The following is a 16,644-nucleotide window of genomic DNA, read 5'->3' on the forward strand; positions in this document are numbered from 1 at the left end:
TAATCATGAAGGTATCGTTGTCATAAAAGCCCATCTGGTTTCATAATGATCTTTTAAGGAAAGAAATCTGCCACCCTCACCTGGCATGATCTACACGTGACTTCAAACCCTTAGCAATGTGGTTGACTTCTAATTGCCCTCTGAAATGGCCCAGCAAGCCACTGAGGCCAGTGACTCCAAAATCATCTGATGAAGAAAAGAAAATAATTTTACATGTCTCATTCTTCTAAATTCCTAAATGTTGGCTTTGTCTTCTTAATCTCTTTTCATAGGAGAATCCCCTCAACCCAGGAGTCAGTCCAGTGAACTTTTGTTGTCTTTCATCCAAAGTTTCTTTTCTGGCAATTTAGTTTTTTAACTGTCGTGACAACAATATTTGGAAAAGTGTGTAGAAATTGATATGCAATTTGCAAAAAACATTTCTATGCTTTTGTTCTCAGGTAGCTGAACAACTGTTGTATGACCACTGGAAAAAGAACAATATAGAATTGCGTAAGGTGAGTAGTGAGGCTATCTCTCTTGTATCTGTCTCGATTATCTATTAATGTCTGCGTTAGTGGTCATGGTGGATAACAGCATCAGTCCTTTAAGGAAATTCTGCAAAAGTGCATTCAAAAGATTTTTCTTGTAGTTGCAAAGTCCTAATACAGATATATTAGTTAGATCCAAGAGTCTTCCTTTCTCATTCAAAGCTCCATAGCGTGAAACAAAAGAAAGCCTGCTCCTTGTGAGAGATTCAGGACCAAGCTATAGAGTGCATTTTGGTTAAAAATAGGAAGTGACTGCAAGGGGATGGGCATCAGAACATTAGTCCAAATCATTTGTGCAAACTCATTTGATCTGATGTGGTGTATCTTCTGTGAAAATTGAAAAGCAACAATTCTCACTGAGAAGAATTTTGGAAACTCTTAATCCAGTCCTGGTTTATATCTAAGAGTTTTCCCCCAGGTGTGTTTCTCCTTTCCTAAAGACATTCATGTTGAGTTATGGATCCACTTACACTGACTGCTACCCAATATCTCATTCGACTTATTATTCTACACTTCTGTGCCAAGATATTGGGTGTTGCTTGTTTTTTCAACCTTGGGATAATGCAGCACAGTGAAACCAGACCCTTTCTTTGTCTAGTGTTTCCTCAAGTATATTTTCCAGCAAGAGTTAATGGATTGTGATTAGGAGTGAGAACTTTTGATACTGTCTAGGCTTTCTGAAGTAATATGTGAAGTCACTACAAAAAGAACTGGTCAAAAATAAATTAGACACATAAAGGCTTTATGGTTTTTTTTGTTTCATCTTGGCTCAGCTGCATCGTCCTAATTCTCCTGCTGTTCAAGATGAACTTTTTTGTGTTTCAATTGGGTCCCTAGTTTGCTTATAATGAAGAATAGGACTGAGAGTTTGGTATTGGACTTCTGTAAAATTCACACCAACAAACCAAATGACACAGACAGCAATAAAAGCAAAAATATCTGAAGAAGAGTCATACTGAACTTGAAATGTTAACTCTGTGTCTTTCTCCACAAATGCTGAATTTCTCCAGTTTTTGTTTTTATGATACAGAGAGCAATACAGCTGATAGTTCTAACTCCAGATGGAGTCTTAAAATGTGAAACTCAGGCAATTTTTGCAGTGAAGATTTGTCTCTGGAATAGCTGGGCTTTTACATTGTTCATCCCATTAATAATATTGAAAAAGCAAGGATTTATTTAAACTCTGGAAAGTCTGAGATGTGTGCTTATGTGCTCTGAAAATAAGCTTGGAAAAACTGATATGGTTGCATGTGGAGCAGAACAGAGTTTAGTAGTTGGGTCTATAATCAGAGAACTGAGCTAGCTCAACATTGGAGCTCATTAAAGTAATTGTCTTAATTACCACTTTTAGGAGCCTTCTTTAAAATTGTATCGTCCTATAGTCGGGGCGATTACACAAAATGATCGCATTGTTATGCAAAGATCAATTTGTTTGGTTATTGTCTATTTTGGATACAGATTGAGTCGGAATTACACAAGATGCATGTGACAGGCAGTTGGTCTTCACAGATCACAGAAAAACAGCAGGTAATTAAACCATTTGTTGAAATTTGAACTGAGCAAGCATTATAGAGTTGTATACGCAAGTTGAGGTTATGGATCTGATTCCAAGTTTATGGCCTTGCCTTAGCTTTTTTTTCCAAGTTTTGTGGTGCTAATCATTCCCAGAAGCAACCTTATATCTTCTGTTTTCGAGGTGTGTGTTTTAATGTCTGCCCAATGTCTGACAGTGTAGTAACATAACCCTGATGCGTAATAGTATTCACTCATAATCAGAACTGACATTTGTGTTGAACAGTTCAGATGCTTTATTTCAAACCATATGAATGTACACAGCAATTGTTATTTCTATATTTACACAGCAATTGTTATTTCTATATTTACACAGCAATTGTTATTTCTATATTTACATGTTCCCAAATAGTAGAGCTTTAAGCACCTTAGGGAAGGTGGTCCCAAATGAATTTAGCAGAGAAGCTGGGGTAGAGAAGGAAAGAACAGAAATTTAGGTTCAAATGGATGTTGACAAAACAGTAATGACAAATTTATTTGGCTCTCTTGTTTTGCAAATTTAGAAAGAAGAGGCAGAGATGGAAGAGAAGAAAAGGTTAGAAAACAAATATGAAATTGCACGAAAGCAGGCTGTGGAACGAATGAAGCAGGAAGAGGAGCGGAGAAGACAGGAAGACCTGAAGCAGGCAGAAATTCTGCGACAACAAATGGAGGAGCTGCGTCTACGGGAGATTGAGGTGAGAACCATTCTGCTTCAGCCTGAGTAAACAGTTGTTGATGCAAAAAGCTGGAGCTGTGTCAGAGATCTACTGGGTTTTGTTCAATGAGCAGATCCAATCAAACAGCACATTGTGACTTTGTCACTCCTATATTATCATGATGGATGGATAAATCATGGCCGATGTGTGACATGATGAATTGAGTATTCTTTTGCTATGTATTGGCACTAGGAAGATAGATTGTAAGTAGAGGTGGCACATACCTACTTCTTAGCAACTGGTTCAGGCAGCTGTGTTGTAATTATGTATGATTTACTCTGACTCTACAGCATAGCGATCCATGGGGAAATAAAAAGACACAAGGAGAGAAGAGAATACCCTTAAACTATCAATCTATTTAATCAATAGCATAAACTGAAGTAATGAAATTGTTTTATTTATCTATGGGTAAAAAAGTACAAAATGATTAATGGACCTGAAGACATTGCTGAAAGTCCTGCATATTAATATAAGGAGTACAGGTGTACCCCCGTATCCATGGGTAATATGTTCCAAGACCTACCACGGATACCCGAAACTGCAGATAGTAGTGGACCCTATCATTTAAATGGGTAACTTACCTCCCCGACAGCCCTCTGGAATTATTTCTGGAATGTTCTATGTACTATTCTCCGGCCACGGTAAACTGCAGATAACTGAAACCACAGAAACTGAATCCACAGATACGGGGCTTCTACTGTATTTTAGTTGATCAGCATGGGTCTCTTGTTTACTGTTAGAATGGTGATGTATAGTTGCTTAGAATTGTTATGGATCAGATAGCACACCTCAAAATATTTTAAGAAGGTAGCCCAGACCCCTAACTTTTTCTTATTTTAAACGTAAATATAAAGTGTCTGTTCCTGATGCAATGCGACTGGTCAAACTACACAATGTTAAGCAAAACACAATTTATGTAAACACTGTAGTTAAAATACAACCAAAGAAGGAGGAATTTAGAATAACTTAATGCTACTGGAAGCTTAAACTTTATTGGAAACTTGACAAAATAATAGATACGATACCTATTACTAATTAACTGTACCAATGTAGTCACATCCCGTAAATGGACCCCTTGGCAAAAAGGCAAATTCAGACACATGCAGCTCTCCAATCCAAGAGGGAAAAAAACATTAAGACAAAATTCTGAGAGTGTAGCAGCCAAGAGACATTCACTGAAGCTTCCAACTCATTTGACACCCAACAGCTTCTGCTTAAAGCTAAACCCAAAAACTAAAAATACCTAGAAAGCTTGGTTTGTGAGAGCTGGCCACACCCACACTGTTTCCTTGATCCTCCCTTTTCAAAAAAAGACCCCAAGGTGTCTCAAGCTGTTTACTCAAGTTCAGTAAACTGCTCAGTGCCTCTGCTTTACAACCTCTCTTGAAGAAAAGGACAAAATAACCTCTTGGAAGCCACAGCATCATCACAGGATGTATTAATGTACATTGTGTTTTATGTGCTGTGGAAGGCAAAATGTACAGTTTTAGTTTACAATTTCATGGGAAACCATGAAAAGAGTAGTATCTCTGGATGCCTCAGTGGCTAAATAACTGGCAATCTAAGTTTCTATACAAAAAAAGTAGTACTTTGGCAAAATATGCTAAGCAGAATTATGTAAAGTATACCAGACAAGAACAGCCCATTTGGTCCAAGTAGTTAATATCTTCGAGTAGTTAATGTCAAAGATTTTGCTTGAGAATTCTTCCCATCTTTCCTCCTTTAACTGTTAGCATAACCCTCTCTGCACATTCTGCATATGTTCTTATCAGACTTCCCCTTAAATGTACCTACACTCTACCTCAACAACGTCATGTGATAGCAAGTTTTTTGTTAGGTGAAGAAACTTCTTCTGAATGCCCAGTTACATTTTTGGTGGTGATTAAGTATTGATAGGCTTTAACTTTGTTTTTCCTCACAAATATAAAGTTTTTTCTGTCACTACACTATAAAAACATTGACTAATTTTGAACGCCTCTATTTTGTAATTGCTTATGCCGTTCAGGAATAAAGAGACCAAACGATTCATCCTTTCCTGTTAAGTATCATCTTGCACTTCTAGTATGGTCCTTTATAAATAATTTTTACACCCTTTCCTGTATCTGGTTAACTGATGTTCAGTACACATTGAGCATATTGTCTCAACTTTGAAATTCTGCCCTTTTAGAAATAAACCTTGGGACTGGATTTACTTTGGTTATCGCCTTTCTGAGCTGTTCTGCAATTTTCAATTATTTGTACTCCCAAATTGATTTGCTCTCTACCTAATTTTTTTTTTACCTACCTTATTTTTCAAGTAATAAGTACCACATTATTCTCCTTAACAAAATGCAATACTTCATTCTTACCGACATTGAATTTCATTTGCCAATGATATCCCCATTCTGTAAGTTTTTAGATGTCTTATCCAGTTGTTATCTGCTGCATGCCTCCTTCATTTTGACTGACGCTTCCAATGTGATGACTGCAAATTCAGAAATTGTGCTTTTGGTTTCAAACTCTAAATTGTTTGTATAATTGGTACCAAGAGTGGTCCAGTGCTGATTCTTGGAGAATTATATTTTCCACCCTCTGTTTTTCTGGATAGCTACCTTTACATCTACTCTCTGCTTTCTCTCACAGCCAGCAGCTATCCATTCTGCTGTCCTTCTGCATGCACTAACTTAATGCATTAACAAATTAAATAATGCTCTGTCAAAAGCTTTTTAGACATTTAGGTAGGTTACATTTTTTCTGTTGCCCTTGTCTATTGGTTCTTCAAAAAAACAGATTAAAGTTGGCCAAACAAAGCTTCTCCTTTTGAAATCCACATTACCTCTTCATTTATTATATGTTTTGGTTTCTAGTTGTGTTTTGGTTTTCTTCTTTATTATGGATTCCATTATTTCTCCTGTTACCAGTGTTAAGCTGACTGGTCAAACAGTAATACAGCACAGAAACAAATCTTTCAGTCCAAATTGTCCACACTGACCAGACATCCCAATCTGACCCAGTCCATGTGCTAGCATTTGGCCCATATTCCTTCCAATTTATGTACCCATACAGATGCCTTTCAAATGTTCTAATTGTATCAACCTCCACCACTTCCTCTCATTGCACATTCCATACACGTACCACCCTCTCCTGGAAAAAGTTATCCCTTAGGTCCTTTTTAAATCTTTCACCTCTCACCTTAAATCTATGCTCTCTAGTTTTGAACCCCCCCCTGACCCTACAAAATAAACCTTGGCTATTTATGCCTCTCATGATTTTATAAATCTCAATAAGGTCACTCCTCAGCCTCTGACACTGCAGGGAAAAAAGATCCAACCTATTTATCCTCTTCCTGTAGTTCAGACCCGCCAGTTCTGGCACCATCGTTGCAAATCCTTTCTTCACCCTGTCAAGTTTAACAACATCTTTCCTACAGAAGAGCAACCAGAATTGCACACAGTATTCTAAAAGTGGCCTCACTAATATCCAGTACAGTCAAAACTTGATGCCCTCAACTCCTTTACTCAAGATTCTGACCAATGAAGGCAAGCATGCCAAACGCCACCTTTACCACCCTGTCTACCTGCTACTTCACTTTCAAGGAACTATAGACCTGCACCCTTAGGTCTCTTTGTTCGGCAACACTGCCCAGGGCCCTACCATTAACTATAGAGTAGTACCCTGGACATGTTCTGTCTTTCGTCTTAAATAAAGGTCTGAAGGTTGATAGTACAGGAAAAAAAGATCTCGAGCAGTAACTGGAATCTTCAAGAGAGGTCAGGACATAAATTGAGAAATGAATTGGTAAATGTGGATCATCTTCTGTACTTAGCTATTTCAGTCCAATTTGCCTTATGGACCTTTTACATTTGGTGTCATTCCTTTTGCATTTCAGTAGCTGGGAATGTCTATATCTCTGCAAGTAAATTCCAGTACTTTTCAAGATGGACTAACCCTGACATTGTGAGAAACAGAAGCTTTGTGGTTCATGTAAAAGTTCCAAACTTTGTGTGAAGAGGAGGTTGGGCCAATATCACCTCTCTCCATCAACAGGCATTAGCATTGCTAGAGTGTGTTTGCTGAGCTCTGATTTAATCCAGATATGCTTTTTTCTCAGGCCAAAAATCTCAAGGCAGAACAGGAAAAACTGTTGAAACAACGATGGGAGCTGGAGAATCTGGAAGAGGAAAGGAAACAGTTGGAACAGCGACGAAAGAAGTCTGAGCTTGGGTGAGTACTAAACCAGGATTGCAATCAATTCGTTGGCTTGTTACTTATTACAGACTGTATTGAAGATTTTAGTAATTTTTGAAGATTTCTTCCCAGATGTTACGTGTCCCCTCCTGCCCCAGTACCTGTGAACGTGGCATGTTTCATTTACTCCTCAACCTCTTGAAGTGGCCATTAAGAGGTCACAACTATTTTGAGGAAGGATAATGAAATGCATTCTTAAATTTGCAAATTATGTTTAACAACCTTATTGTGAAGCAGTCGATTTCGGAAAGGTGGGGATTTCCAGTGTGGACATGTGCAACATGAGATTCCTACCCACACCTATTCCCAAAAATCCTCGACAAGAAAAGCAAAATACTGCAGCAACAAAAAATCTGAAGTTAAAATCAAAGTACTGAAGGAACTCAGCAGGGCGAGTAACTTGTGTGGAGAGAAAATAAGTTAACATCAAGAGTCCTATTTGATTTGTAACATTAAACGTGTTTTTTCTTCACAGTTGCTGCCTGATCTGATGGTTTCTACAGCACTTTGTTTTTGTCCCAATAATCCTCTATTCAGTTCTGCCTCTTCATTTCTATTAACCTGAGATTTTATGTTTTCTAATATACCATGTTTAAATATTATTCACTCTCTTCAGTTTCCTCAGTATTGAAGGAGAGACACCATTATGGTTTTTATTTTCTACATTACTTGAATAAATAGTCTCTTGATAAGTAATGTAGTCAAACTTTTCATAAAGTGGTTGCAGTGGTAATTGGATAAAAACTTATCAAATGTCAGTAGGTTTATGCTAACCATTCTTGCCTGACACTTGAGTAAATTACCATCATGGTCATTGTGGTTTACAAACTAAAGGTACATTGTACTGTTTTAAAAAAGACCTGACTGCATTTTTCATTCACCCAATTGTCAACTATAGTCTGACCCACTTTAGGATCCTTCCACCCTTCATACTTTTCCTTGACTGTATCAATTAAATATTTTGTTCTTACATGTATACTTTCTTCAACCAGTCTCTTGAAACTGCATAATTTGTCTTTTCCAACGTTTCCTTGGTTTAAGATTTGTAATAGTAGTAAAAATCTAAGGAAAATCATCCCTTCCTTGGATTTGGGAGACTTCCAGCTTGTGACATAGTGGGTTCTCATACAGACTTTTCTAATTACTAACTTTGTGTTTTCTATTTTTGCTTCAATGAATTAATTCTCATATTTTGTCTTCCTTTCCTTGACCGTCAGTATTGCATTTGCTCACATCCTTTGTTTCTCTTTGCAGCCGGATACTGAATCGTCAGTACAAGACGCAGATGAGGAGACGTGCACAGCAGATCCAAGAAGAATTGGTAAGGGTTCCTATGCTGCAGCATGTGAAGGTTCAAATAGAGTCATAGAGACGTAGAGATGTACAGCATGGAAACAGACCTTCGGTCCAACCTGTCCATGCCGACCAGATATCCCAACCCAATCTAGTCCCATCTGCCAGCACCAGGCCCATATCCCTCCAAACCCTTCCTATTCATATACCCATCCAAATGCCTCTTAAATGTTGCAATTGTACCAGTCTCCACCACTTCCTCTGGCAGCTCATTCCATACACGTACCATCCTCTGCGTGAAAAAGTTGCCCCTTAGGTCTCTTTTATATCTTTCCCCTCTCACCCTAAACCTATGCCCTCTAATTCTGGACTCCCCGACCCCAGGGAAAAGACTTTGTCTATTTATCCTATCCATGTCTCTCATAATTTTGTAAACCTCTATAAGGTCACCCCTCAGCCTCCGACACTCCAGGGAAAACAGCCCCAGCCTGTTCAGCCTCTCACTATAGCTCAACTCCTATTTCATTAATAATCTTACACCAATAGGCAAATATCGGCTCGAGCTTGCGTGTGATGCATAGAGTTGTTAAATAGCTTGACACTCAACAAGAAGAGGACAGGAGGGAAAAAAAAATTGAAAGTTTAAATTTCAATGAAAACACCAAGTAGAGCATTGTAAAGAGCAATTGACTAAGGATTCATGATGTGGAGAAAACAAATAGAGCAGATTCAGGAAGAGTCCAGAGTAATTTACAAACAACAGGAATCCTAGCATTGTTCCCTGCGGAACTACACTTATCTCCCGTCAGAAAAAACACACTTCCACCACCACTCTCTGACTCCTATGACTAAGCCAGTTCTGTATATATCTTACCAGCTCAATGCAGAACCCATATGACTTCACCTTTTATATCAGTCTGCCATGAGGGACCTTGTCAAAGGCAATGCCAAAGTCCATATAGACAACAACTACTGCTACCCCGTCAATCATATTTGTCACTTCCACAAAAGAGTCAATCAAGTTTGTGAAACACAACCTTCCCTCCACAAAACTATGCCGTTCATATTTTTTCCAAATGTGAGTAAATCCTATCACTAAGAATCTTCTCCAATAATTTCCCTACCACTGATGTAAAGCTTACAAACTTGTAAATTTTGGATTATCCCTGTTGCCCTTCCTAAACAAAGGAGCAATGTAAGCTGTTCTCCAGACCTCTTCTGTGACTAAAGAAAATACAAGGATTTTGTATAGTCCCCAGGGATTTCCTCCCTCAGCATGTGGGATACATCCTGGGGACTTGTCTACCTTAATGGTTTTCAAAGCAAGGAAAAAGTGAGGACTGCAGATGCTGGAGGTCAGATTCTTGCTCCTTGGATGCTGCCTGACCTGCCGTGCTTTTCCAGCACCACACTGGTTTTCAAAACATCCAACACCACTTCTTTATTTATGTTGACAGCCCCAAAATATCAACATACCCTCTCAAGGCTCACCATCCCATGTGTCCTTCTCCTATGTGAATTCAGATGCAAAGTAGTCCTTAAGTACCTCACCCACCTCCTCTGGCTCTAACCATGAATTCCCTCCTTTGTTCTTGAGTAGGCATACCCTTTTCCCAAGCTAGCCTCTTACTCCTTACATGTGTATAAAATGCCTTGGGATTTTCCTTAATCTTGTTTCCCAAAGGCATTTCATGGCCCATTTTAGCCCTCCTAATTCCTTACTTAAGTTCTTTCTTGCTAACTTTGTATTCTTTGATGACACTGTCTGCCTTCATTTTCATAAACCTTACCTATGCCTTCTTTCTTTTTTTGACTAAGCTCTCAGTTTCTCTTTGTCATCTAAAGTTCCTGAATCTGGCCATCCTCATCCTTCATTTTCACAGGTTCATGCTTGTCCTGAACTCTAATCAGCTTGCCTTTAAAAGATTCCTACATGATTTGCCCTCAAACAGCCATGCCTAGTCTACATTCCCCAGTTCATGCCAAATATTATAGTAGTTAGCCCTCCCCCAGTTTAGTACTTTCACCCAGGGATTACTCTTATCCTTTTCCATAAGTAATTTAAAACTTACAGAAAAGTATGATCGCTGTTCCCAAATTGCTCCCGGCTGAAACTTCGATCACCTAACTGGTTGCATTCCGCAGCATCAGGTCTAGTATGGGCCCTTCCCTAGTTGACTATTTACGCATTGTTTCAAAAGCTATGCTATGCTGAACATATCTGATAAATTCCCTCTTCCAAACTTCTGCCACTAAGCAAGTCCCAGTCAGTAAATGGGAAGTTGAAATCACCCACCAAAACAACCCTGTTGTTTTTATATTTTTCCATAAACTGCCCACATATCTGCTTCTCCCTTAGCCACTGTCTGTTGGGAGGCCTGTAGTACAATCCCATCAACATGATTTGCACCCTTCCTGTTCCTGAGCTCTACCCATCACTGGATGAGCCCTCCAAGGTTTCCTCCCACAGAACAATTGTGGTATTCTTCTTCATCAGTAACACAACTCCACCACCTCTTTTATATTCCTCCCTATCATGCCTAAAATATCTAAATCCCAGAACTTTAAGCACAGTGCCCTACTTCTCTTGGAGAAGATTGATCAAGATACTTAAAATCATGAGGGGTCTAGGTGGAGAGAAACTCTTCCATTGGTGAAAGGATTAATTCCATGGTTCTTACTCTCCTTCCATCATCCTCTTCCTCCACGTTGTCTCACCCTACCTCTTCTACTTCATGCCCTTTTAACCTGCCTCACTTTCCATCTTATCTCCCTTTGTTTCTCCCTGTGTCTGCAGGATGTGGTCCTCGAACCTAAGGGGTCACAAAATGAATGTCTCATGTGAGGAGTTAACATGAAATGTATGTCCACATGTCGGAATAGTCTGAGTCATTGTGTCATGAGATGAGAATGGAGATGTCTGTTAAGCTTATGTGCTCCACCATGACTCCGTGCTTTCAAGCACACTTCATTGAGAATGTCAAGTTCATACGCAGCACGATTGAATAGGAACAGCACATTTGTAGACACAGGAGGCATACCACAGCCTATAGCTGTGACTAGCCACACATGGAATTCAGGGAAATTTAGCAAGATGGATCAGAAACTGGCGGAGTAATAGGACACAAACGGTAACAGTAGAAAGCTATTTGAGTGACCGGAGGCCATGTCCAGCAGTGTACCAGAAAGACCAGTACTGGAGTCCTTATTGTTTGTTTTATATATATAAATAATTTAAAAAATGAAAATATGGGGGGAATGTTGGGCAAATTTGCAAATGACACCAACATGTTGGAGGTTACAGGAACATATTGATGTGTTGGTCAAATGGGCAGACTAGTAATAGATCAAATTTAACCCTGATAAGGGCAAGGGGATTGCACTTTGGAAGAAAAAACAAGATGAGCGAGTACTTAATGAATGGCAGGACACAGGATAGCTTAGGGGAATAGAAGGATCTTGGGGTAATTATTCACAGATCCCTGCACAGTCACCAGAGCACCACGATAGTTGAGAAGGCACATGGGAGGAGAAAGTGAGGTCTGCAGATGCTGGAGATCAAAGTTGAAACTTTATTGCTGGAACAGCACAGCAGGTCAGGCAGCATCCAGGGAACAGGAGATTCGACGTTTCGGGCACAGGCCCTTCTTCAGGAATCAGTTGTCCTGAGCTGGGGTAGGTCGAGTTGCAGGGAATGTAGGTACCGGCGCATGGCTGCAAGCGTGGAGTGGAGGATCCGGAGGGAGGTCCGTTGCTGGAGGCTGCGGATTTGTTGCAGGTACTGGTAGTCCTGGTTGGGTCCAAATTGTGTTGGTCGGAAGGTGATCTGGAGTCCATGGGGGATCAGTCGGTTCCGTAGGCAGGTGCTGAGGCTGGAGATCAAAGTTGAAACTTTATTGCTGGAACAGCACAGCAGGTCAGGCAGCATCCAGGGAACAGGAGATTCGACGTTTCGGGCACAGGACAGACCCTTCTTCAGGAATCCTGAAGAAGGGCCTGTGCCCGAAACGTCGAATCTCCTGTTCCCTGGATGCTGCCTGACCTGCTGTGCTGTTCCAGCAATAAAGGCACATGGGACACTTGCTTTCGAATATAAGAATATGGAGGTAATGTTGGAGTCGTACAGAACGTTTGTCAGGCCACAGCTGGATAAATAATACTTCGGGATAACAGAAATAAAATAAACCATAATCATGTAAGTAAATAACTACCTGATTGTACTGTGGAGCAGTCAGATAATTGCTGGAGAGTAGATCTTCTAGCTGCCCTGCCCTGCTGTAACACTTTGGAGCTCAAATGTGCTCTGCCAGCATTTGTGGGTTTTTTAAGCAGAGTTCTTCAGACACCCTTGTGAGTCACTAGGGACCAGCTTAAACTCAACTGGATGGTTAATGGCTGTTCAAGGCAATTGTTACCTATCATGTGTTGACAGACATCCTGTGGGGGGAAAAAAGGACCAAGTGGGTAGGGGAGCAGCCTGTATTTTTCCCCTCAGCCCCCTGCCCCCCTGTTTCAAATGGCAGTCTGAAGTAACTGAAAATGTGAACATTGCTCTTGGAACCAATTGCACAGTGCTGTGCATTTTTCATTATTGGATTATAGACTGGTGCCTATTGTTGTACTGTTAGTTGATTTTGTTGCCAATGAGGGTCTAACTCTCATTTGACAATCCTTTTCAGGAATACCAAGTCCACCTTTTTATGAGTTTTAGTGCATTTTGCACTGTGCAGTTCTCTTGTACTATTTTTCTGTCTGCAGGAGATGGATCGCCAATTTCTTGCATCACTGATTGAAAAAGACGAGGCAGACCAACAACTGCAGTCAGCGAGGCGTGAACAGGCTGTAGCCGATGCTGCATGGATGAAGAAAGTCATTGAGGAACAGCTTCAGTTGGAGAGAGAGCGTGAGGCGGAGTTGGACACTGTATTCAGGTATGACGTGATCATTTGAGCTAAAAATGTTCCACTTATTTTGTTGGTAGACAAGCAGGAGGCTGGAAGAACACAGCAGGCCAGGCAACATCAGAAGGTGGAGAAGTTGACATTTCAGGTGTAACTTGTTGGCAAGTAATTGTATTGGAAGGAAAAGGATAAAGAGATTATTACATCCTTCTCTCTAACATAGGCGTATGAATTAATTGAACCTTCCACTTATTGATGAGCATTATATCTACTGGATATTTTTATCAGATGTTGGTAGTTTCTGGCTAAAAAGTGCTCTAGTTATAATCAATTATTTGCTAGCAAATAATCATGAGTGCAAAATTACAGAATAGGACAGTTTATAAGCAGACATTTTTTAAATTTTATGATTAGTGTCTCAAATCGCTGCACTTTCTGCAGTTTTTCTGAGGAGCCTTTGAAATGTTTAGTGACTTTAAATTTGAACACTATTTTTCTTTCCTCCACATGTTCCATCTTTATCAACCAACAGCACAAATCTAGTCAGAAATGCAAGACGGCAAATCTTCCAGAGTAAACAGACTTTAAGAAACAATTCCTATTCCAAAATATTTAACAGCCATTAAAAGACCATATATATTCTGTTTAAATTTAATAAAATTTGTATATTTATGTTCTCCAACTCAATGGAAGGAAAAATCTAATTGGAAACACAAGCCACGTTTCCATGATAGTGCAGTGTAAATTAGAATAGAACCTTTTTGGGTTAGAAATAACATTAATTTCCTTTACTTTTGAGAACCTTTATAAGTAGAATGTGACTTGGCTGTGGTTGTGTTGTAGGAATTAATCTGTGGCGCGGGGACCGCTGCTGTGGAAGTGATTTTCTCAATTTTCAATGTAACATGTTGCAGCTACAATATGTATTAGTTCATTGCAGCACTTAAAGTGTAGGATGAATAAACAGGCTTTTAAGTTTGCAACAAAATCCTTCTGATTCCAGGGAAGAGGCCCAACGGATGTGGCAGAAACGAGAAGAGGAGTGGGAAAGAGAGAGGCAAGCAAGAATGCGTTTAATGCAGGAGGTATGGAGGTCATGTTCCTTGCTTGACTTTGCGAAGATTAATTGTTTGAACATGTCAAATTATTGCATACGTAGATATTCACTCATATATTCCGATTATCATCAGAACAGATTCAACCGCTTTAAAATTACCCACTTACTAGTCAGCCAAGACTCCAAGTCTGAGCTCTCCTGGATGCATCCAGCAGAGGAAACCAGGGGAAAAAAAATAAATTCAGCTCAGGAGTAGGGTTGCGTGCCAAGGAACCTGACTTTTTGCAACATTTGTTGCCATGTTTTAGGAGTTGAAATCGGAAAGGCCATTTGACAATGAGTGAGAGAGGAAGTGTGTACAATAAGTGAGGGAGTACTGTGCTAGGTGGTTAGGGTGCCAAGTAGGTAAAGGGGTAAGGCTGCCAGGTAAGTGGATGAGTGCGTATGTAGGTTAGATTGAGTGGGGGTGGTGTAAATTCCAGCAGGGTTGAGACAGAGTGGGCAGGTTTTGGACCATGCTGGGGTTTGGTTGGAATGCGGAGGGATCGTGTCATGTTGAATGAAATTGTGTTGTTGGTTCTACTAGGGGCAGGGGGGTAGATCCAGCCAGCCTCACAGATGCAATGTGTTGTTGATGTACATTCACCTTGCATTTTTGAATGTGGGCTTCTTAATAAGGCATCTTATTTACAAACAATAAACTCTTCAGAATAAATGACCAGTTCTAATGAGTTTGCTAAATATCTTTTGATCAATACTTCAGGGCAATTGGTGAAACATCAAACTGCATATCCAGCATAACAGCTGTTCACAATAAGCAAGATACTGACCAAAGTCACATGCCTTTGCCAATTGTCTTAACCCAATCAAAAATCCCGATACAGATTGCTCTGGTTCTCGAATTGCCAAGTAAAATTGATCATGACTCAAAATTACAGGAGGCTTGGGGTCATGGTATTCCTTAATCAAATTCATAAATTCTTGAAAGGTTTTAGTATCTGGCACCTCAGGGAAAATTAGAATCCTAATAATTGAAAAACCAAGAGTTCAAAAGCTGTCGCTTTTCATGTGCCCCAGTGTCATTTGCCCAGACAAAATAATGCATTCTTTTCACGTACCGAGCCCAGTCTTTGACGGTATGATTGAACGAGTCAAGCTTCCCAAATAACAGCATAGTGCCAGAAATGTTTACTCCAACTCAAAGGCAACTCTTTCTCTTATTGCTACTGAAATAATCCCAAAGTATCTTGGCACCCTTTATGTACATTGATGCAGCTCCCTCAGAGCGAGTCTGACATTCCTGTTTATATCTGTCAGCCAGGGCTCCCTGTTTGGGGCTGTTAATCTGGTCCAATTAGGGAACTCATTACAATTGCTACATTCATCTTTTATAGAAGTACACTATCGATGCTAATTGGTTGGATCTTTGAAGAATGGTTATTTGTTTCAGGTACCTTGAGGTGGGGGGGGGGGGTGCAATCTGAAGCTGTAAGGAACATTGGCTGACAGAGAATTACACAGTTCCCTTTTGAATAAAAATTATTCAGAGCTATTATGCTGCTGTTTGCACCAGCCTTTACTGTTTATCACTGTTTCCCTTGAGAAAGTTGTAGTGAGCTTCCTTCATGAACCAAAGAAGTGCGGATGCAGGAAATTCATAACAAAACAGAAATTGCTGAAGAAACTCAGCAGGCCTTGCAGCATCTGTGGAGAGAAAGCAGAGTTAATGTTTCAGTGATTCTTCTTCAGAACTGAATGTTGCTTAGAAAACGTTGATATATGTGCAGAAAGTGGTGAGTGAGTAGGAGTAAATGATAGGTGCAGTTAGAGCCCAGAGAGAGAGAGCAGCAGTTGGGCAGACAAAAAGTTCAGTAATGGGAGAAAAACTAATAGTCAATATGAAAGAATTAATAGCTGCTAATGGGGACCATTAGTAGCTGACAATGGGTTGTTTGTCATAGCAGCCCATGTGGTGACGCGATTAGAGTGATGCTGGAAAAGCACAGCAGGTCAGGCAGCATCTGAGGAGTAGGAAAATGGGCATTTCGGGCAGGAGCCCTTCATCAGGAATGAGGCTGGAAGCCTCGGGGGTGGGGCTAGGGATAAGGTAGTAGAGAATGGAGTAAGTGGATGGAGGAAGGGGTTTCCTTCCCTAAAGTAAATCAGTGAACCAGATTCATGGGCATCATCACTCTTAATTCCAGATTTTTTTTGTTTCATTCAAATTCCATCATCTGCCAATGCAGGATTCGAATCTGCGTCCCCAGAACATTACCTGTGTCTCTGGATTAACAGTCCAGTGACAATACCATTAGGCCATCGCCATCCCTTTATTTTAGTGCCCATTAGCAGCTATTGATTCTCCC

The 16,644-nt window shown here is 40.1% G+C and overlaps 1 protein-coding gene across 3 annotated transcripts in view; it reads left to right on the forward strand.

Moving 5' to 3' along the window:
* The window catches only part of LOC122562566 (trichoplein, keratin filament binding), a 32,819-nt gene that overhangs the window by 11,277 nt on the left and 4,898 nt on the right, over nucleotides 1–16,644 (forward strand). For 2 of the 3 annotated variants that reach the window (XM_043715499.1, XM_043715500.1), the window contains exons 4-10: nucleotides 441–497; nucleotides 1,989–2,057; nucleotides 2,606–2,779; nucleotides 6,891–7,003; nucleotides 8,282–8,348; nucleotides 13,079–13,251; nucleotides 14,225–14,306. In XM_043715499.1, the coding sequence (XP_043571434.1) occupies nucleotides 441–497; nucleotides 1,989–2,057; nucleotides 2,606–2,779; nucleotides 6,891–7,003; nucleotides 8,282–8,348; nucleotides 13,079–13,251; nucleotides 14,225–14,306 (735 nt within the window). The remainder of the gene's footprint in view (nucleotides 1–440; nucleotides 498–1,988; nucleotides 2,058–2,605; nucleotides 2,780–6,890; nucleotides 7,004–8,281; nucleotides 8,349–13,078; nucleotides 13,252–14,224; nucleotides 14,307–16,644) is intronic. The other variant, XM_043715501.1, reaches the window with a different exon arrangement.

Source organism: Chiloscyllium plagiosum, chromosome 25, assembly GCF_004010195.1.
Source record: "Chiloscyllium plagiosum isolate BGI_BamShark_2017 chromosome 25, ASM401019v2, whole genome shotgun sequence".
In the NCBI taxonomy this organism is placed as follows: Eukaryota; Metazoa; Chordata; class Chondrichthyes; order Orectolobiformes; family Hemiscylliidae; genus Chiloscyllium; species Chiloscyllium plagiosum.